This window comes from Thamnophis sirtalis, unplaced genomic scaffold (genome assembly GCF_051295495.1).
Source record: "Thamnophis sirtalis isolate CommonGarterSnake01/CBP01778 unplaced genomic scaffold, rThaSir2_p1.2 scaffold_7, whole genome shotgun sequence".
NCBI lineage: Eukaryota > Metazoa > Chordata > Lepidosauria > Squamata > Natricidae > Thamnophis > Thamnophis sirtalis.
The window spans coordinates 47,143,579-47,167,345 of NW_028261387.1; the positions used below are offsets into that span (position 1 = coordinate 47,143,579).

The 23,767-nt window shown below is 36.1% G+C and overlaps 1 protein-coding gene across 1 annotated transcript; it reads right to left on the reverse strand.

The window, feature by feature from the left end:
* Nucleotides 1–8,073: 8,073 nt before the first annotated feature.
* On the reverse strand, nt 8,074–21,653 carry MLN (motilin). Its single transcript, XM_014056590.2, has 5 exons — nt 21,535–21,653; nt 14,816–14,939; nt 13,994–14,080; nt 9,105–9,313; nt 8,074–8,286 (listed from the first exon to the last, which is right to left on the reverse strand). Exons 2-4 carry the CDS (start codon nt 14,930–14,932, stop codon nt 9,146–9,148), a joined length of 372 nt encoding a protein of 123 aa, XP_013912065.1. The 5' UTR covers nt 14,933–14,939; nt 21,535–21,653; the 3' UTR covers nt 8,074–8,286; nt 9,105–9,145.
* Nucleotides 21,654–23,767: the final 2,114 nt, after the last annotated feature.

Here is a 23,767-nt window from a genome sequence, read left to right on the forward strand (position 1 = left end):
CCAACATTTAGGCTGTACATTCGGATACATAGAAGCCAACTTTTTAGGATCTAAATGCCATCTATAGAACATCTTGTAAAAATTTTCTCTCAGATTTTGAGCTTGTGTAAATTTCACATTTCTTACCCAAATTCTTTCCCATGTATCCAACATTATTGGTTCCTCAATATTTTGAGCCCATTTTATCATACAATCTTTAACTAATTCTGTTTCCGAATCCATCTGTATTAATACATTATATATCCTCTTTATATGCATTAAGCTTTGATCTCTTATTTGTTTAAACAGATTATCCTCAACTTGAATAAAACCAATTTTTTGATCTATTTTCCACCTAGCCTGTAATTGCCCATACTGGAACCATGTTTGAACTACCTTCTCCTCTTTTAATACCTCTAAAGATTTTAATTGTAATACCCCCCTTTCCGAGGTAAGAAGCTGTCTGTAGGTAATTCTGTCCTGTTTTTGTGCTGTATTCATATTTTCAATTGCGTGTCTAGGAATTGCCCACATGGGTATCTTGTCATTTAATTTATATTGGTATTTCTTCCAGACCCGCAATAAAGCATTTCTTAAAATATGACTTTTAAAGTTCTTATCCAATTTTTTGTTGAATAACAAGTAAGCATGCCAACCAAATAGCAGATCGTGTCCCTCAATGTTCAATATTCTATCATTGGTTAAGTGAATCCAATCACTAATTACAGATAATGCCACTGCATCATAATATAGTTTTAAATTAGGTAGTTTCAATCCTCCTCTCTCACGTACATCTTGCATTATTTTCATCTTTACCCTCGGCTTCTTTCCTGCCCACACAAATTTGTTGATACCCTTCTGCCATTCTAAAAGGTTCGCATCTTTTTTTTAATATAGGTAACATTTGGAAGAGAAATAAAAATTTTGGTAGAATGTTCATTTTCACTGCCGCTATCCTACCCAGCAAAGATAGGTGCAATTTCTCCCATTTTTTCATCTCTGTCTGTATACTATGCCAAAGTGGTTCATAATTATGCTTATATAATTTCCCATTTAAAGTTAAAATGTTAACTCCAAGATATTTGACTTTTTTAACTACCTCACATCCTAGCATCACTCCTAATTCTTCCTTTTGTTTAATATTCATATTTATAGCTAATATTTTGGTTTTTCCTAAGTTTATTTTAAAGCCCGACACTTGACCATATTGATTAATCATATTCATTAAAACCATACTAGATTCCTGCGGTTGTTCCAATATTATGACCAAATCATCCGCAAAAGCGCGGACTCTATATTCTTGCTGCCTAATCTTGATCCCTTTTAAACCATCCAAGCCCCGTATTTTATTCAACAATACTTCCAAAGTTATAATAAACAATAATGGGGACAAAGGACAGCCCTGTCTTGTACCTTTTCCAATTTGAAAAGAGTCTGTTAGACTTCCATTGACTATGATTTGTGCTGTTTGCTGTTGATATATTGCTTTAATTGACTGTAAAAAGTTATCTCCTATCTGCATTTTTTGCAGTATCTTCAACAGAAATTGCCAGTTAACTCGATCAAAGGCCTTCTCAGCATCCAAAAATATAAACGCAGCTGGAATCTGGTTGTTCTTTCCCAAATATTCTAATGCATTAATAATTAATCTAACATTACTTTTCATCTGTCTCCCTTGTATAAAACCTGTTTGGTCCGTATGTATCAATTGTTGAATGACCAACATTAACCTATTTGCTAATATTTTAGTAAAAATTTTATAATCTACATTGAGTAATGAAATAGGTCTATAATTTTTGGGTTGAGTAGTATCTTGATCTTCTTTGGGTATCAAAGATATAAACGCTGTCTTCCAAGATGGAGGAACTTTACCTTCCATTTGAATCATATTAAATAATTCTCTAAGAGGTTCTACCATTTCTAACTGTAAGTTTTTATAGTAAACCGCTGTCAAGCCATCTGTACCTGGTGCTTTCCCTGACTTTAATTGCTTAATTACCTGCAGGATTTCCCCCGAGGTTATTGGTTGATTCAATTTTTGCCTGTGTTCTTCTCTAACTGAAGGTATTTTCTCTTTGTCTAAATATTTGTCTATGTCTAAACCATTAATTTTATCCCCTTTATACAGTTCTGCAAAAAATTCCCAGAAAGCCTTTTGAATCTCTTCCTGTTGAAACACCTCCTTCCCTCTGTAAATCAGTTTAGATATATTTCGAGTTTTCCTTTTTTTCCTAATCTGATAAGCTAACCATCTGCCAGGTTTGTTTGCATTACAAAAAGTATTGTGTTTTGCATATAATAGATTAGTAGCCACCTGGTCAGAGATCAACATGTCAAATTGAGATTTTAATATGTTAATAGCTTCCTTAACCTTTGTATCGTCTGGGTTCATTGTTAACTCCAGCTCTTTTCTCTTAATTTCCTCTTCCAGTTCTGTTCGTTTTAACCCTTGCTTATTTCTATGTGTTTTATTTATATTCATCAAAACTCCTCTCATATACGCTTTGCTTGCGTCCCATACAAATTCCATAGATGTACCCTTATTCATATTCAAAACAAAATATTCAGATAGTAATTTTTTACAATCATTAATATACTTTTCATATCTAAATAAGTTTTCATTCAATCTCCAAGACCTTCTTGCCTGCACTACCCTTCCCAACTCCATCCAAACTGGGTTATGGTCCGAAAGGATCCTAGCTGCAATCTTTGTTTTCTTGACCCTAGAAAGCAAATCATTAGTGGTTAGAATAAAATCAATCCTTGAGAGGGATTGATGCCTGTCCGAGAAGAAAGTGAAGTCACATTCCTCTGCATTTCTTTCTCGCCAAATATCTCTCAATTCAAAATCATCCATAATGTCAAAGAAAGATTTGGGTAACTTTGCTCGCATCTTGGTATTTAGGCGGGAAATCTTCTTATCTTTCTTAGTGTCTATCACTCCATTCCAGTCACCCAATAGTATACAGGAACTATAGTCCCATTGAACTAATTTAGCATGAAGATTTCTATAGAATCTATCTTGCTGTTGATTGGGAGCATAAATTCCCAAAAGTAATGTCTTTTTCCCTTCTAAGATTAAGTCTAAAGCAATATATCTTCCGAAGGGATCTGCTTCTATTAATTCAGCTTTCATGTCTTTTCTTAAGTATACAACTATACCATTCTTCTTTTCCATAGCAGAAGCTACAAAATGTTGACCAAGTTTTGAGTTAATCAAATATTTTTGATCAGTTGACTTGATATGAGTTTCTTGCAAACAAATTACATCGTTCTTAAACTGTTTGAGATAATGAAATATTTTCTTCCTCTTCTGTGGAGAGTTCAGTCCGTTAACATTCCATGTTAAAATCTTAGTTGTCATCTTTGGTTGGTTGAAGCATTTTTAGAGCTTCCTGCACGGCCTGTTTAACCTTAGGTCTAGCTCCTCCCATTGCTTCCAGATTTGTTGTTGTAGATCCTTGATCGATGGCCGATGATTGTTGATGCTGTTGCTTTTTAGCTTGTTTCTCCATGCGTCTAGTAGTCATGCGGCTAGGTCTTGGTTCCATAGCACCTTGCACTTCTAGAGAAGAGAGATGCTCCATCTTGTCTGGTGGTTGTATAGTTTGCTGTCTATCCTGTCCTTCTTGTGGTCTTTCTCTAGGTCCAGATGGTGCAGGGTGTCCGGCCTTCAATATATTATAATAAAAATCTCGGGCTTTCCATACAGCGTTGAGGCGGTATCTTTGCTTATCAAATGTAAATATGATGCCAAATGGTGCATCCCATCTATACTGTATCTGACGATTTCTGAGTTCTTCGACCAAAAAAGCGTAGTCTCTTCTGGCTCTTAACATTTGAGGTGGTATCTCTTTCAAAACAGCCAGGTCTTGACCGCCAATTTGAAGCTTAGTGTTATAAGATGCTTGCAGTACCATATTTCTAAACTCTCTTGTAGTAAAATATATAACGATGTCTTGAGGAAGCTGCTTCTGCTTTGCCAGCCAGGAGTTAACGCGGTAAGCTTTGTCAATTCGCCAATCTTGATTGGTCCCTGGTCTTCCCATCAGGCGGTCAAAAGCTTCCGATAGGATCTGTTTCAGGTTCTCCTGTTTCTCCTCACGCAGCCCCCTTACTCTTAATGCGAACTCCATTTGTCGGTACTGTATCATAATAATTTCTTTTTCAGCATTTTCCACTTTTTGTTCCACCACCTCTGTTTTCAATGTCAAGTTAGCATTGGCATCATTAAGAACCTCTAGAGTATCTTCCACTCCAGAAATATGTTCTGTTAATACAGTTACAAGACTCAGCATGTCGTCTCTAATTTTATCAACCTTAGCCTCAAATTTCTCATACAGCTCCTGTTTAAGTCCTTTTATTTCACTTTTACTTTCTTCTTTCATTTCTTTTATTTCCTCTTTTCTCTCCTCTCTATTATCTCTAAATTTATCTTCCATTTTAATTGTCTGTGCATTAAGAGCCTCGCTTAGATTACTCAGGAAAAATTCTTTCGTTAACACATCCCCAGCAGAGGGCGTAGGAAGCGGAGGCTGCAGCTTTGTGCCAGGCACTAAGGATGTGCCCCTGGAAGTAGAGGGTGACGACTTCAAGTTAATATTTGGTTTTGAGGCCATTTCAAAATTTATCTGCCTGCAGTTAATAAAACTCTATTGCCTAAATATGCAGCTTTAAATAAAGAGGCTTTTATTTTGAAGTTTAAGGCTTGGCAAAACTTTCAGTGAGTAAACATTGTAACAAGACCATTCAGCAGATTCATCACCATTTAACTTCCAAATAAGCAAGGTTAATGAAGGAGTAAAATTCTTCTATTGTGAAACCAAAACAAGTGATAAGCTATCTCTTTTGTTTTGAATTCTTGTGAGGATTAGCAGAAAGTGTTCGTTATTACCGGAGAAACCAGCCTGCTCGGCGCCATTTTAGAAGCCTCTGAGTAAATAATTTTTCGGAGGAGAAAAAGAAAAGAAGCTAAAATATTGATAAGCAATTATTGTCCACAGTAAACGGATCCAGCTCGTGATAAGAATAAATCAAACAAAACTTAGAGCAGAGTGGGAGAGACCTACTTTGTCCTGCACAAGGCAGTTTGAAGTTCCCAGCACGGACAGCCGTTCTGCCTTGGGCTAGCCCCCCTTTCCTTGCAAGCACAAAAGCTGCAAAAATCGAAGAGCATTTGCCAGCAAAACAGTTTCTTCTTTCCTTCTTGCCTGAAGGATAAGAAAACCTGATAAGACGTCAGATGGAAGATCCTCTAAACAGGTACGTAGCCAGGAATTCGGAGGCAGCTGATTTTTTGCTGCTTCCACCAGTAGGCTCCTCCCAGGAAGTCCCATTCATTTACTAATTCTTGAGCAATACATCAGTCCCCACCTATCTCTATCTTTTAATAGAGTTGGAATATGGGTAACTTATTCCTCTTTTAGAAATTAATTGTGTTAAAGACAAATTTTTTGACAACAATAGTTTTTGAGTAGCAATGCTACTCAAAAAAATGCTACTCTCTGAGTAACTAATCAAATCATATAAGACTTGGTTATTTTTAATTTTACATTTTGGTGCCAGCATCACTCTGTAAGATTGTATGGTGCTACCCATTGGCTGAAAATTTTGCCTCTTTCTTAGAGGCTTGGTGTACATACTGTAAACTATTTAGATTTTTAGATTTTATTCAGTTTGTATGCCACCCTATTCCCGAGAGACTCAGGGCAGCTGACAATCAGAAAGGGGAAGTGGGGGTACAAAATAAAAATAAAAAGACAAACAGTTTAAAAACACACAACAGTCGTAACCTCGGCTGGGGCTGAAAGATTTAACTGCCCCAGGCCTGCCGGAACAGCCAGGTCTTAGTAGCTTTGCGGAAAGCCGGAAGGGTGGTAAGGGTCCGGATCTCAACAGGGAGGTCATTCCAGAGGGCTGGAGCAGCCACAGAGAAGGCCCTCCCCCGAGGAGTTGCCAGTCGACACTGGCCGGCAGATGGAATTTGGAGGAGGCCTGATCTGTGGGATCTGATAGGTCTTTGGGAGGTAATCAGCAGGAGGCGGTCTCTCAAGTACCCAGGTCCGATACCATGAAGGGCTTTAAAAGTAACAACTAGCACCTTGAAGCGTGTCCGGAGACCAATAGGCAGCCAGTGCAGCTCGCGGAGGATAGGTGTAACGTGGGTGTACCAAGGTGCACCCACGATCGCTCGTGCGGCTGCATTCTGGACAAGCTGGAGTCTCCGAATACTCTTCAAGGGCAGCCCCATGTAGAGCACATTACAGTAGTCCAGTCTTGAGGTCACGAGGGCGTGAGTGACTATCTGAAGGGCCTCCCGGTCCAGGTAGGGTCGCAATTGGTGTACCAGGCGAACCTGGGCAAAGGTCCCCCTGGTCACAGCCGACAAATGATGTTCTAGCATCAGCTGTGGATCCAGGAGGACTCCCAAATTGCGGACCCTCTCTGAGGGGCATATAATTTCACCCCCCAGACTAAGAGATAGAATAGCTGTACCATCTTTGGGAGGGAGCATCAATAGCCACTAAGTCTTGTCAGGATTGAGTGCCAGCTTGTTCGTACCCATCCAGACCCTAACAGCCTCCAAGCACTGGCACATCACTTCCACCGCTTCACTGAGTTGGCACGGGGCGGACAGATACAGCTGCGTATCGTCCGCATACTGGTGGTACTTGATCCCGTGCCTTCGCATGATCTCACCCAGCGGCTTCATGTATAATGGACTCATTATAGTTTACAGTATGTATGCCAAGTCTCTAAGAAAGATCTGTTATTCCTATGTTCATCATATCTTTGCAAGCATGTGCCCAATGATTGATGCATGTCAAAGGCATTTTATTTTTTATACAAAAGCTTATAATTATTAATAATAAGTCAGTAAGCAGAACAATGAGCCATGCCACATCATAATTAATTGCACTGGAAAACACTCAGATCACATTTGGAAAACAACACACGTTTCTCTCCTATTGCCCCTACTATTCCGCTTTTTGAAACAGGAGCCTTCAGATAAAGCACTTTCAGTGGGCTTTGTAAATAATGGCAGTGGTATTTTGGTCACAACAGACCAAAGGTCTTGAGCAGAACCAGCACAATAAAGTATGTAGCAATCAGTTCTAAATATGAGCTGCATGGATGGCACATCTTTAGAGGCATGAAAAGTTTGGAGGAAACTTTCAATCAGAGCTGCACTACTTGTTCTTTAGGAAATGTGTTTACCCCAAACCAAACCACCCCATTACAATGTACTTTGCTCCCTTTGTTTCTCTCTAGTCTCCCTAGAGGACTACTTTTCACTGCCGTTCCATCTCTTTCCTCTCCTAGTTCCTCATTTGTTGGCTGAAGCTGGAAAAAGAAAAAGTCTGTTTTGCAGATTCATGGGAATCTAGTATATGTAACCGGAATGCTGTTGGTGATATGCTTTGGGGCAGGACATGTTCATAAAAAAAATAATGTGTGGGTTTTTTATGTTATGTGAAATTTTCATAAGGTAGGGATTTTGAGGATGCATTGTCTAGTGAAGGAAAAATGACTGATTCTTCTGTATTAAATTTTCTATGTTGTAGCATAAATAAATACTTTTATATATACATTTTATATATTGTAGTATAGTCAACTGGGCATGTGTTAAGAGAAGGGTAGAATTGAAACTGTATAGTTCAAATAAATAACAATGGAAAAGAATTGTTGATGGTTGTATTATTGCAAAAATTTAATCAACGGATTGTATGAGTAGAGGGTAACAAAAGCTCAGAAATGTTATCTACTTTGGGAAATTTCAGAATTATACGTAACAGACCATATTGTTGAGTATTATCAGATTAATTGATTTCATTGTCCTAGAAGTGCAAGCCTTTGTGTTGTCTGCTTAGAAATACAACCCATTGAATTATTGTAAAGTGGTCTGATTCAGTAATGATGAATTAAATATATATATAAACAAGAATACATGGGAATGCACCTGAATTAATCTGGGTTTACAAGAGTGATGTGTTCAGTAAAAGTTATCTAGAAAAGAAATATAAAACTTTCTTTTTTATCCTTGGGTGCCTTTTTAATTTTTTCTGACTATAGACTGAGCAAAATAATCATATATTGAAGCTTCACATTTTATTAGTTTGCATACACATTGTTATTTTGCAGTACAGTGCTTTACAATAGCATTTCCAGTAAATTGACTCTTGTATATTTGCAGAAAATCTTCCAGTCTTCTAATTCTTAGAATATTGGTTAGCTACAGAGATGAAACAGCCAAAAGCCATTATTGTGAATTAATTCTGTGAAGACATCAGCTTGACTAATCGTGATCTATCAGTTAAAAAAGCAAAACAAAAAAGTACATGAAATCAGTAACATTATGATAGGAATCACACGTGTATGATGGACTGTAATTTTCCTTCTTTAGACTATTTTGCATACAATATGATACAATATGATATATACATTTTTAATTAAGAAACCAGCATTATAGTTTTGAAGATCTTGCTCTGGTATGGATCTATTTAGAACACTTTGCTACAGCACACTGTAGAGACACTTGATGTAATTGTCCATCTAGTATTTCCTGATTCCTGGTTTTATACAATTTCATACCATTTGGATTCTAGTATACTGGCTTTTTAAATGATCATGTTTATGCCAAAGTACAGGAACTAAAAGATAATCATATTTTATTGTTATTTCCTCATCAAATGTATACACAATCTATAGCAACCTGCAAGCTTAGAGTTCATTTAACTTCTAAATTTGATAACAATTTCAGTGAGAAAATGCAATATCTACTCTGAACCAGAAGATACCAAGTCATAATGCATTGTAATCACAGCTTTTAAATTTTCTTATAACTTTAGTGAAAGTTGCCTAAAATTACCTAGAAATGCCGTACAGAAGATAAAAACTGACAGTACAATATCTTTCATCAGACGTATGATTTCTAATAGCTGACAATCTTCCAAAGCACAGGGCTTTTCTGTTACTGATACTGATCTACACTGTTTCTACTTTTTATGCTAATACAAACTCCAATATATTTTCTAGTGGTATACAGTAAGAAACAGTAAGTAAGTACAGTAGGGAAGTGGAGATATTTATTTCTTAAAAAGAAAAACACAGAACCTACACAGTACCTTATAAAAATGTGACACAAGGCAAATTTATTTCTGAAATCTCAGGACTTAGATAACTTCCAAGGAAAGAGAAAAGCCAATTTTAAGATTTCTGTAGTGCCATTCTTGGTATCTGACAGCATCTCTGTCAGGAGCTCCTTCAAGACATCTTGGTACTTTTCCAGCTGCTTGGAATTCAGATGTATTCCAATTTCCACTGGAGCAATCACCTATGAAGGAGAAGTTGGTTAACATGTAAGGCAAGCCAACATTTTAACCACTCATATATACTAGATAGAATTCCCATAAATGGGAATTTATTATTGATGAATGTTATTGGTAAAGAGGTTTCTCAATTTAGATTTTAGCTTGATGATGTGATCTGTGAATAGGGTTAAGCTGCTTTTCTCAAAGAATGATTGTATTTATTGTTCTTACAGGTTTTGATAGTTTATCCCTTTTTGAAGTCTTTGAGGCTGTAGTCCAGTTCACAATGAGGCATGCATATCAATGACTGTTGAACTATTGGACTGTGATTGATTCAAACATCTGGAATAGCAAGAACATTAGATTTCATACAAAAGAATATGGAGTTCCTCAAGTGGAAAAATCTCTCCTGAAAACATAAAAACTCCCAATGTTCAGAGAATAGAATGCAAATAAAACAAACATATTTGCTCCTGTTGCTTTCTTTCATGGTTTTTGAACATTTTTAATAAGTAACACAGAAGGATTAAAGAGAATCATGAGAGATGCAATAATTTGGGGATGGATTGGGACATTTTAAAGGGCTCTTGTGATTTGTATGCAGTCTTTTGAGAGAGAGACAATATTAATTTTCATAATTGCATAATTGCACCCTTTGGATGTTATCTGCTGGGACTTGCTAACAGTGAACGGTAGATAGTATCTACGTTTTCAGAATAGCGTTGCTGGTGTTACACAGATGAAACGTGAAGGAAGAAATAATGGACATAAATTTGGCCTTTGAAATGAAGGCATTGGAATTACCTTTTCAACATTGTTACAAATGTTCTATATCTTCCTTCATAATGCTGGAAATGGTGTGCTATATGTAAATGTAATAGTCTAGTGGCACAAAAATATGGAGTAAATTCAAGGTGCATCACTTTTTCATCTAAAGCAAATATACAAAAAAATAGTACAAGATGCACAAGTTGTCAGTTGAAGGCAATAATTACAGGTTATCAGCATATTGGTGGGTGGAAGAGAAGAATTGGTATGCCAAGCTTAAATTCAAATTGCACTTCCTTTTCCCTGTTCTGATTGTTTAAGTAAGAGAGCAAGGATAAATTACTCTGAAATGATATGGTTTGATCAGTGATGTGTATACCTTGATATGCCTATGTAACATCTTTATTCAAGAGCTGCAATCAGGGGTGGGCTGCTGGGGCTTCGCAGGGCTTTGGGAGAACCTCTAGCTAAGATTCTGTGCAGTTCGGAGAACCCCCAAGTCCCACTCCTGGCTGGTCCAGCCCAGCCCACCCCGCCCCTCGCAGGAATTTCCACGTGGCCCATTTTGGATGCAGGTAAATACAGGGCTTGCACGGAGGCTCATGGATGGACAAAAATGGGACTACGGGAAGTTCAGGAATGCTGGAAACAGCCCCATTTCTGACCTCAAGAGGGCCTCCAGAGCCTGGTGAGGCTGTTTTTGCCCTCCCGGAATCTTGAGGAAAACTTCTGGAGCCCAGGGAAGGCAAAAATGCCTGTCATGGTACAAGAGGCTGTCTAGGCCAAGCCCACCACGCCCACCCAGCAACTGGGCAGAGAACCCCTTTTTGAAGCCTAGCCCTGGCTGCAATGGCTATTAGTTGATTTCCGGCTGCAATCCAGGGTATTGGTTTTCCCTTCATGGTTCAGGGCCTGGATATCTGTGGACCTCCTTCTCTCAGTAATGTCTGCATGCCCAATAAGATTAAGATGGCCAGTCCCTTTTCTCATGAATAATAATCTGCAGGGATCTTGAAAGCATTCCTTTCTTGTTGTGGCTGCTGCACTTTGGAATGGCTTGCCTACTAACATCAAAATGGCCCCTTTTTCCTGACCTGCAAAATGTTCATTAAACTTATCAGGGCATAAGGATTGTAATTCTATGACTACTTGGGAGAGAAATATTGTTTCTACTTCTAATTTTGAATGCAGTACTTTTGGAGTTTACATCTACCTCCTTTCATTTGTCTTCAGATTTCAATTCCCCCCCACCCCCCAAAAAAGAATGTTAACTGATAGAGGAAAGTCAGAAAAGAATAGTCTAAGGCAAATTAGCTATTTAAGAATAATCAAGTAAATGATCCAGTACAGACAAATGAGATTAGAGGAAAGTGGAAAGTCAGTATGGAAACCCTTTATAAACAGGATAAGAGTGTGATGGAAACAGTAAAAGACACAGAATCTATTCCTGTGCCTGCTGCATTAGAAACTGAAGCACATGGGGCAATAGATCACCTGTCAAATAGGAAAACAACCGCTATAGATGAATTAGCAACTTGGCTGTTTAAAGCTCAGTATGGAACAAGACCGTGCAGCCTAAAGATTGTGAAAGAATGATGTACATACCCATACTGAATAATGGAGATACAATAGAATGTGCAAATTAGCAAGCCATTGCACTAATTTGTCTCGCAAGCAATGTTTTGCTTAAGATTGTTCAAATAATCAGACAGGGAGAGATAAACCCCACATAAACAAGCAGATTTTAGAAAAGGCAGAGGACATGAGGAAATTATTATCCATAAGATGGGTACTGGAGAAAGCAAGGGAATTTAATTGGCTTTACCTTGGCTTTTTTGAATAGAGTGAGACATTGTTTTGGACAGCCCATGATACACTGCAGAATAAGGAATGGCTAAGGGGTGTGCCAGAACACATATTAATATATGAAAAATAGCATGAAGTAGAAACTATTGTAAAAACTGAGTTTGAAGACAGAATGTTTCACAGTAATGAAGGGAATAAGGCAAGAATGTATATATAGCGAATATGTTATAAAATGTACAACTGAACAAGACAACTGGCATTAAAATCAAAAGTCGCATGAAATATTGGAAATGACTTTTCTTAACTGAAAATGTGTGTGTGTGTGTGTGCGTGCATGTGTACACACAGGTGCACCTTTAAGTAAGCATTGAATCCTGGCAACTGTCTGGACAAGTCCCTGCATTTTTCTTGGCCAGATTTCAGAAGTGGTTTGCCATTGCCTGCTTCCTAGGGCTTAGTGAATGTGACTGATACTAGGTCACAACAGCTGGCTTCATGCCTAAGATGGAACAAAAACTCAGTCTCCAGTTGCTAGCCTGGGTGCCTTAACTAATACACCAAACTAGCATTCTAGTTGATAGTAGAGAAATTTGACAGAGCTTAAGTTGAAAGGAAAAAAAATGGAAATATTCTGGGTTGATATTAAATATTAAGAAGACAATAGTAAAGTCAACCAACATTTGGTGCCTCACAGTTAACAGTGAACGTAGCAGTGTCAACGATAGTAGGGGTGACAATATAGAGGCAAGGGCTATTTGCTAGAAATTCATATATTTTATATAAGATATGCAAGTCACAGACAGCTGACAATCTCTGAGCAGGTGAAAGAGATAGTGCAGTATTTATATCCAGTCATACTTTAATTCCTTTAATTCTTTAGTATTCTGACTCCAGAAAGAGATGTTTTTGGGTTTTTGGGTATTCCTTCACTGTTCTCTTGTTCTTTCAAGATGGGTGGATATTCATATCTCTGCATTTATGCTATCCTGTCTAGATAGGTTCTTTCAAGTTAGGCTAGAATTTTCCTGTCATTAAGGATATGTGTCTGGTAAATAGTTTTCTTAGGCTGAAGAATAGTTAAAACAGAAACTGTGTTAATCTTAGGGGAAAGCAATCACAATGTTAGACAAGAATATGAAGGATGAAGATGTCCCCATGGTTACAAGATCAGAATGGTTGGTATTATGGTTTTTCTAGTCATGATTTGGAAGATAAACATCTTCAAATGATGACTTTGGAGACAATAAAATGAACAACAAATGTAACAAACATTATTCCTGGATGGATAAAGACTAGCTGCTCCCCTAAGATCTGAAAGTCTCATACTTGGAACATAAGATTCCAGAGATGGTGGACTAGAAGAAAACTACAATGGTTAGTAAGACATAAGATAGAAACAGTGGATAGGCAGGTCCAAAGAATATGCCTGCAAGATCTAAGGATTGTTCAAGATGGGGGTATTTGTCCATATTGTTGCCAGATTATTAACTGGGTAATTCAGTATTACATTTAAATGAACAAGTAGACTTTCTCCCCTACTTTCTGATTAATGGGGGAAGTAACTTTTTTGTCCCTGATTACTTGAACTCATCAATGATAACATCTGAGTCAAATGAACTGAACTTCATGTGAGCTCAAAAGAACAGAAATGAGCATTCATATTTGACTAGTGATTTATGATAATCTTTCTTTCAATCAAGTCAAGTATATCTCATTTTGAAGACTAGAATGGTTTATAATAATAATAATAATAATAATAGTATTTGTACTGCAAGGGAACTTTTATCAGCTAAAGTGTTTTTGGAAAACTATAGGATATCAAGTTGTGCAAAAAAGAATAAAGCAGATTTTGCCTGCAAATGTCTCAGTCTAAGAATATTGAAATAAAATTTGCTTGTATTAGGTTTCTCTGTATGTCCCCAGATACACTGTATGTAAGCCCCCAGATACACTTTCTGATATTTCAGAAAAACTCTCTTAATATATATATATATATATATATATATATATATATATATATATATATATATATATATATATATATATATATATATATATATATATATATATATATATATATATATATATATATACCTGCTTAATTGTCATAATCCAAAGAATAGTGGTACCTTGATAACTTGCCCTTCATCTTCTGCAAATTCAACAAAATCTCTTGTGTCAAGTGATTTCTTCTGGGCTTGATTCTTTTCTTTCTCCTGGAGATGTATGGAAAGACACAATAATCAAGTAGGCCAGCTTTTCTCTTGTTTTCATTATGGCACTTTAGTACATATATAATACATGATTTTTAAATATATTGTAGTAGGCATTTCCTGAGAAAGTAAATTAAGCTTTGCTAAGATAATTTGGACAGTGGTCTGCTTGATTTTCCAGCAATTTTTGCTTAAATAAATTCTTATTATCGTGTCTTCTTTGAATTAATTTGGTAACGCACATGGGTTCATTTGGATGGTGTGACAGCTGCCTTAGAGACTGAACCCAACAATGCCAAGACCCGAATAATCATAACTATTTAAGAAATAGACAATTGTTCTACTTCAGTGAAATTTGAAGGCAGGAAGCAAATCTAAATTATTAACCTCAAAGCCAAATTCTGATTCTATATTCTAGCTGATTTCCAATGTTTAGAAAATAAAAATAGTAAAATATTGCTAGAGGAGGACAAAATGATGCAGTAAAATGGTGAACAGATAGGATTAGAAGAAGCAGAAGGAAATCCAATCACTAGAATATACATAAGTAGATATCCTACTCCAAGTCAGACATTAGTCCATTTAGCTCAATATTGGCTAAGATATTGACCTTTGGCATTCTGGATAGAAAAAGGATGGTCTTATTGTTTCAGATCTTCTCGGAGATCCCTGGAACTGGATTTAAAGCTCAGCCACATTCAGCTTTCTGGTCATTGACCCATTTCTCAAGAGGCTCACCTGCATTCTTCTGAAATCTTCACGGCTATAGAAGGCAAGGTACCCTTCACTCTCTTTAGCCAACATGGCCGTTAGGTAGAGCAGCAGAAGACTAGTTATCACCTTCTTTGGAACCATCTTGAAGCTTAAAAAAATAATTTAAAAGACATTAATAATAATGAGAAAAATGACACTGATCACAAAAGATGATTTTTCCAGGCATCTTTCTTTGACTTCTGAGTCCATGTTTGCCTAATATTTTCAACTGTGGTTGGATATTAGCTAGAAATTATTGTTTTAGTTAAAGTTAAGCAATTGTTTCTTGTTCCTGGCTGGAAAGAACCTCCCACAAATGTGGTAACTATGAAATATAGTTCTATGGCTTCGGTGCACTGTTTCACTGGGGTTATTATGTAACAAAAAGAAAACTTTTCTTTAGGCCTTTGGAATCTCTGCAATTTACACATCAATTGGCACATCTTTCTAAAGTAGGTTTTCTTTAATCATACATTTGAGTGGGGAAAAAGAGGTTTCGGTGACTTCATCCAGCATACTAAACCCAAAGCCATGTTTTATCAGCTAAAATGGCTGGGTTCACACAATCTTTCTTATACAAAAGCAAAACAGTTACTTTAAGTCTTGACATGCAATATGGGTACAGGTCAAAACTAGATGCTAGTTCTCAGTTATGAGATCTGTGTGTATATATACCTTGCAGTCACATCAGCCCTTTCTTTTAGAATTCTAATTGTAGAGCCTCCGATTTATTGCAGCACATAAAAAAAAAGTTTTCACTATTTCCCTACTGTTTTACAAAAGGAAGAAAATCTTCTCTTGTAGTTTGGCCTAAATCATTCTCTTTTTTCCTAAAAATAAATAAGATAAAATAAAAACCGTATGACTGCAAGCCATGCTATTAACAAAGCCTGTCATTAAGATCTTATTAATAGCTTTTATTGGAGTTAAATACAACGTAGGATGCATCCTGAAATCATGATGTTTTTGGTTTTTATTTGCATTATTAGAATTTATGATAAAGCTGCCTTTGCTAATAAAGGGAAATATTTGTAGTTCAGGGATGACATGTGGGGTCAGCCCTGAGCAATCCTTGCCCTTGCTTTCTGAGCAAGAAAAAAAGCAAGCTCAGAGAGCACCAAGGACCCCTCATGCCTTGTTTGGTTCAGGTTTAGCACAGTGCTTTATTCCAACCATTTTTTTTAATAAACCATATTTGTTTACTGTACTGTTAACCCAGCCAAGAATGGGCTCTTTTCAGTACACCATGGTTAAACATGGCTTAGCATATGCAAACTGAATCTGTATCTCTTATTTAGAATGGTCTGTTCAACCAGTGAGCTCCAGATATTTATGGACTTCCATTTCTATTATTCCCAGTGAACATGACCATTTCAGAACTTAATCTGTATTAACATTTATTTGAACAATGCAATTAGTATTTTGATGGCACATGGATAATGACTGAATTCTCACTAACCAATCTTCAGAGGCAAAAACTTCTGCCAATAGATTTAGGTGCTACTTTAGACTCAGGAGTTCAGTTCTTCCCAATCACTATCATTCATGTATTATGTATGTATGCATATGCATCTGTGTGTGAAAGTCTCTTTTACAACCACTTTCTCTAGTCTGGCACCTTCAAAATGTGCGGACTACTAGGCTGGCAACTCTGAAAGTTTTAACCACAATATGTTTGCTTTTCAGTATAGATTAGGAATTAAAAAAAAATGAACCAGAGTCATTTATAAGGATACTTTTTCATGTTCTTTCCGCATTGGTATTTGTAGTCCAGGGTGTAAGATGTTAAGTGCCAACTATCTTGATATCAAATGAATAAAAAGACAAAATTTAAATACAATACACAAATAGCATTTTCAGTTGTAAATAGTTCAAAATATAAATTATGATTTTGATAAATTCTTATTTAAACTCAATAATACAAAATCTCTTTTTTAGACTTGTAAATCACCCTACTGATATGCAATTGTATCCCTTTCAGATGTATGTAGAAAACATTTTTCTCAGAACTGAAAACAAAGTCAAAAGATCCAAGAAATATTTTCTCTAAACCAGTATTTTTTCTAAATTGCTGAGGGACATCTGTGTTTGCCTTGTACCTCAGTCATATTCCAATAATTTTATTAGTAATTATTGAGAATTTACCTTAAAATTTAGTTCAACAACTAAAGTGCACTTTTAAAAACACCCAATTGTTTCTTACATCTGTTCATTCTTGAAAGATGACTAGAGGGAACCAGGTAGCTCTTTATAGAAGGTAGTCTATCTTCTAATTAAGGAATACCTGATAGTGTGATTAGATTAAGCAGAAGGCTACTTCTAGGTCCTCACACCATTCTACATTTTTTTTGGGTTGCTTAACAAAACAGAGTGAGTTAGGTCACATTTTCTATTAAGTTATAGTTCATGCTTTACAAACTGTAGTCTTTGAGTTAACATAACCCGTTATTCCAGAATCAATCAAATCACATAAAAGTTTAGTGTGATATATGATTCCAGCATGGCATAATTCACATGTAATTCTAAGATTGTGATAATCTTTAGATTTACATGTGAACTTCATCGTGCTCCAGCCTTCAATTTTCCAATTCCCTGTTCATTTTTGGGTCCAGGCAAATGGTTGGTTATTATATCCAAATCAGCAAACTGTTATTTGGCTGACATATTAAACCAATTTACATTATGGTCCAATGTGTTGTGTGAACCTGGTTTATATTTTATGTTTGTCCTCTATACCAGAATAGGAACTTGTTTCAAGCAAAGTTCATGCCTGGCTTGGTGGGCAATCAAGCCTAATTTCTCACAATCCAGAGAAAGAATGTAAAGTGTTTCAAACCTGAAAATCAGGGTATTGGAAAACTCAAGGAGATGAGAAAGGAAGGAGTGGAAATTGTCCCTAGTATATATAAATTGATCCATGCCTGTAGTTGGGACAAGAGATTAGAGGCTCTATTTTCTTCTCTAATACTAGATTATTCGTTGATGAAATAAACACTGAGGGATCCTGCAAACCCACTGGACTGTTACTAAGAAATAACCACATTTATAGCTGAGTTTCAAGGCATTTGAAACTGTCACTCAACATTTCTAAAATGAAATATTTATTGTAGTTTTAAAGCTGTATTTCAGCATATTTAGGTATTTAAATGGAGAACTTTGTAGCATGGATTAGTCTTGCATTTTTCTTATAATTCATCCCTTGATGAGAAAAAAGTTCTGGTTTTTGCAAGAAAAGATAATTTTGTTTTGTTGTTATTATATTTTCAAGTCTCTTCTTCCTTCCATACATTTTGACAGTGGGATGAAATCAGACAGCTGTAGTGAGAAGAAATCTAAAGATGCATCTGGTCCATTTACATTAGTGTGCTTAATTCCTTAATACACCTTGATAAGTTATACTGCCAAGAACATGGTTTATCACTCTCACTCTATAGGAACCTCAGTTTAAGGGACCGTTGTAAACTACTTTCAACATGACTGGACAACAATATTGCATTGCAAGGAACAATTATGTAAACTATTTTTAGGAATTGTTTTAATTATTAAATGCTCTTTCATGAATAAACTTAATGAAGTGTGATCAAAATACTTAGAAGCTTTAATCCTGAGAGTTAATTAATTTTTTAAAAAGTGCTTTCACCATTATATGGATACTGCTTTTGGGTCAGATTTAATTCCAATCAAGCTTTCGTGTACTAATAATGCTGTGCAGTTTCTGAAACCAATATTCTTAGTACCTAGGTTATGGTAGAAGAAAAGGAATTAAATATATATACACCGTATTTTGATATGTATGTGTGTGTGTGTGTATGTGTATGTATATATATATTTGGATGTGGACTTACAGTGCATTTAAATTCCACACTATGTATTGCATCCAAGCATCTTTCCCCCCACCTTTCAAAGACCAACGTTATTTCTGTTGACGTAAGGCAAGAAACTATGTTTAATTTATGGTGGTGATTTTACTTAAGAGCATATATTGGACCTGAATAATTAGATACTGGACTCCTGTACTTACTCTCTTGTTCACTTTAATTGATTGAACTACACAAATATCAAAGGACTGGAATTCAGCCATTTTATAGATGGTGGCCATCTATAAAAATGTAGTTGAGAATTACCTGCAGCTATTGGCCCATCAGCTTTTAAAGCATACAGTAATAAATAAGATATAGCCTAAATATCTGTGAAATAAATTGGTTGATTTATCTTTTCAGAAACACTTGATAATTCAAAACTATTTTTAACTCAACATTAAGACTTTCTGTTACTATTCTGCAGCATATTTATCTGCTCCTAGTTCTCATGGACACAGTTTTCACTGTGTGTCACAAACTAGAAAATATCCAATTTTATTTATTATCAGTTATATAGGGCACACCCATCTGTTATGATTCTGGGCATTATATGAAATAAACAGTTAAAATACAATAAAGACACCCCACTTCTCAAATGTCCAGAAAGTACCAACCATCATTTAGACAAACAAGAACATTATACAAGGAATTCTGTCTCCCACTCTGACCCACAGCCTCCAAATAGGACTTCATGAATCAGAATGTAAGCAAAAGCTTTTCCCTTCTTTATAGTAAACTAATAAAACTATAATGTAATAAAATATAAAACAAAATAAACACCATTTCACGAGCAGCTGTTACATGTCTGAAAATGGATGGTAGAGCCCAAAGCGTCAGAGTGAATTTCTGGATATTGCTTTGAGCCAAATGCACATAAAGCTCGGTGAACCAGAATCATGGCTTCTGGTTTGCCATGATTGAAAAGGGGATACTCATAACTAAATAATACAACCTTTGTCCTGCTTTGAACAGTGATGGCTATCTTTGCACGAATACATTATTGTATTTGTGATCTCATCAGGGCTCAAAATCAGTTTACCTCTTTTGCTTGTTCTGTATTTTCCTTGCAATTTCTTTGCTAGGGCAGGAAAAGCCTTCCAGTTTCCTTTAGTCTGATTGGTTACATTTTATTTATTTCATTTATTTATTTTATTTATTTGTTTTGTCAAGTGTGTATAAGATAATAGATATAAGTATATACAAGATTAAGAATACATGAAATGGATACAAATAAATGGGGTTGTTAGGACAGGGATGGTAGACATGTTGGGCACTTATGCACGCCCCCTTACAGATCTCTTAGGAATGGGGTGAGGTCAACAATAGACAGTCTAAGGTTATTTATTTATTTTATTTATTTAGTTTTTCAAACATGTACGAGATAACAGGTATAAGTATAAACATGGACATGAGCACATGAAATGAATACAAATAAATGGGGACAGTAGGACAGAGATGGTAGGCACACTGATGCGCGCCCCCTTATAGACCTCTTAGGAATGGTATGAGGCGCTCTGTAGACAGTTTAAGGTTAACACTATGAGGATATAAGGAAGTAATAATGGAGTCAGGTAGAGCATTCTAGGCATTGACCACTCTATTGCTGAAGTTGTATTTTCTGCAATCGAGTTTGGAGAGGTTTACCTTTAGTTTGTATCTACTGTTTTCCCTTGTATTATTGGGATTGAAGCTGAAGTAGACATTGGCAGGTAAGATGTTGTAGCAGACAGTTTTGTGTACTATGCTTAGGTCAGACCATAGGCGACCCTGAATGCCCCTTCATTGTTTGGCTACCTGGACCCAACTTCTCTACATTAATATTCCGATTATACCTTGCAAGGAAACTGTGTTTCCTGTTTGTAAATCAGCAATACTTCCAAAACAAAAGAGTTTAAATTGTTATCTTGGGAGCCAGATCCACTTTCATTACCCTCTTTTCTGATCGTTTAGGACAGAAAGAGCGGGAAAACAATACAAAGACACACAAAGGCTCAGGAAAAATCTTTCTGTCTTGTTTCACAATTGCTTTTGCCTCTATAATTTGGTCAGCCTAGAGAGACCCAACAAGTTGTTGTATTTGCCACACATATTTTTGCTTTTTATTTGCCTTTTAAATAGTCATAGGTTTCATGCTTGGTGCAATATCCAACTGGCTGATACTTCTCCAAAGAATAGTTGGTGGAGTTGTGTTTTCTTGATCCCACCCTGATCCAGAGCAAAAATTTCCCCATCTGTTATTTGTAATGGAAGTAACTGAAGAGCTTTCTTTCCTTAGTGAGCAGTAGGCACATAATAGAGAAGAGCTTCCAACTCACCCAGGGCTATAGCAGGAGGTTACAGCTCCCAAGCCAGCTATTTGTTAAACAAAATTAAGCTACAGTATAAGAGAAACAGACCACATGGCAAACATCATTCCTTCTTTGGCTTTGAGTCATATCAACTATTTAGAGATTTTTGAGAATCAAGTACTGATTAATATGGCACTAGATTTTATAAATTTACTTTTGTCAGATATATATATATATATATATATATATATATATATATATATATATATATATATATATATATATATATATATATATATATATATATACACACACACACACATACATACATACATACATACATACATACACACACACACACACACACACACAAGATTACTATAACTTAGATGAACAAATGTGGTTTAATTTATATCTATGATACTTTTAGCATACTGTTTAAATTTTGCCCTACAAATTTCACAAAATATTCATATAAAGAGAAATAGAAGACTAGCAAACACAATTGTTTTACTGAAAGCTTTCTAGCATAGAAACAAATGTATAGAATGCTTACCTAATGAAAGTCTTTTTTGCAGATATATGCCTTAACTGAGGTTCACTCCTATCTCTTCTCTGCAATCACAGCTTTTTTATAATCCCTCTCAGCACCTCATGACATCAACAACTGTTATTGTTGGCACCCAGAGCCCTTGAGGAATCTGGGGTGATTGGATACAAAGGAATATAAAACTGGCCTGTTTAGCTGGGTTTGGTAAAATATCTGAGTTTCTAATTCACATTGATTGCTGCCAATGGAAATTCTGAGCTGTGTTTTCATTGCTTTTATCCTCCTCCCTCTAGATAACACAATCAATTTATCTTTGTAACTACAGGCTACAATGCATGCCCAACAACATTAGAATTTAAACATCTTGATGTATGTCACAAACCTCTTTCATGAATATTATCACTAATACTTTTTGTGTTAGCTGGTTGCATGGTTGCATGGTTAAGGACTTAACTTGACTTCCAGACTACTGTATATGTCAGGTTTCTCTCTCTTAAATTATACAGAATCCCATGAAGATAGCACAGCTTTCTTTTAAAGCAGGCACTTAAATGTTTATCAATTTTCATGCACAGTAGTAAATTATAGCTTTTAGTGAATCCCACCATTTATTCAAGTTTTTGGTATTATAAATAAGGTCTCACATTGTAATTATGTGAACAATAGGATTCTACAAGTCAAATATTTACTGCTGTAATAAATGTCCCAAATTATTGCCCAAAATAGAATATGCCATATAGACATATTTAATTCTGTATATCACTAGGAATATACTTCTGTTGCCCAAGTATGCACTTAATTTATTCTTGACTATTTCTGTTCGATATGCTATACCTATATAGGTATGATAAGTGTGTGTAAAAGGCTAGCTATAGTTCTTCAAATTATTATTTATAATCTATATTCATAATTTTAAGACCGAATCTAGAAGTTTTAGTATCTGATTTATTTGTTTCATTAGTATAAGCATGTCTATGCAGTCCTGATTTTTTTCTAAGCATGAAGGAAAAATACTTCCTTTAAATAGCTGTAGACTTTATGGAAAGCAAGTGTAACCTTTCTAATTTACCACTAAAAATGGATGAGGCTGCATTTTGCATTTTGAATCTGGACACTAACCAGCACTAATACTATACATACAGACAATATTCCCTGCTGGGAATAGTCTCTGTATGTATAGGATTACTTCAGTGATGGATTGCCAATATTTTTACTACTGCTTCGGGCGTGCTCCCGCGCACGCGTGACACTTCTGTGCATGCACAGAACTTTGCGCATGTGCAGAAGCATCTGGGCACTTGGGTGGAGCATCCCACCACTGCTACTACCAGTTCGCCTGATCCGGGCCAAACCGGGAGTAACCCACCTCTGGATTACTTACCTGAAAGTCCTAGAGAGAGAGAGCATTAGGATTAAAGACAGAAAAAAAATACTGAGAAGGATATATATTTAAAATAATAGGTGAACTTTACATTAGAAATGGCCCTTTGAAACTCTCCAAATTCTCTACTCTGTTTATGGGCTGGGAAATTGGGGTATCTTTCTTGAGAACTGCTAAATTAGTTTTCAGACTGTAGCTCAAATGGTAGTGGAATATAAAACAGGTGAGTATGGTAAAAACTATTTGCTTCTTCTGTGATGGCTGACAATGGCCCAGATCAAAGAGCTCCAACAGTGGAATTTTACCCAGGTTTTATGATCAGTTTCCACCTATCTTCCCAGTCAATAATGTGATGTTTGACATAAAACACTCTCTAAAAATGTATTGGTAGTTAAGGCACTCCCCAGAGCCTTTTGCATTTATTGTGGTTTATTGCAAATCTTATAAAGTAGCCACAGCTGTAAACTTCCAAGAAGGGCCAAATAGCTTTGCTCCTAAGAAGTTTGTATCTTCCTCTGACAAATTTGTGACACCAGTTTTCATTTTAATTGAGTTTTAATTTTTTACAGCTATGATGGATGTGGTTGTGAGACAGCAGATGGTGTTGGGAACAGCAAATTAATTATCAGGAAAGGTCATTCTTTGAAAGCACAAAATCTTTCACATCTACCCCCTCCCTTTTCTGCCAGAGAAATGTGTCTGAAATGTGTCTGCCAGTCATATCAGGGGCAGTTTTTAAAATAAGAAGAAAATAGTAGATCAATCATGTTTGTAACTATTCGTGTCGGAGAACAAATTCACTATGTAGATGCTGTTTTCATAGCATGTAATTTTGGGGCAAAATGAGCACTTTTGTTA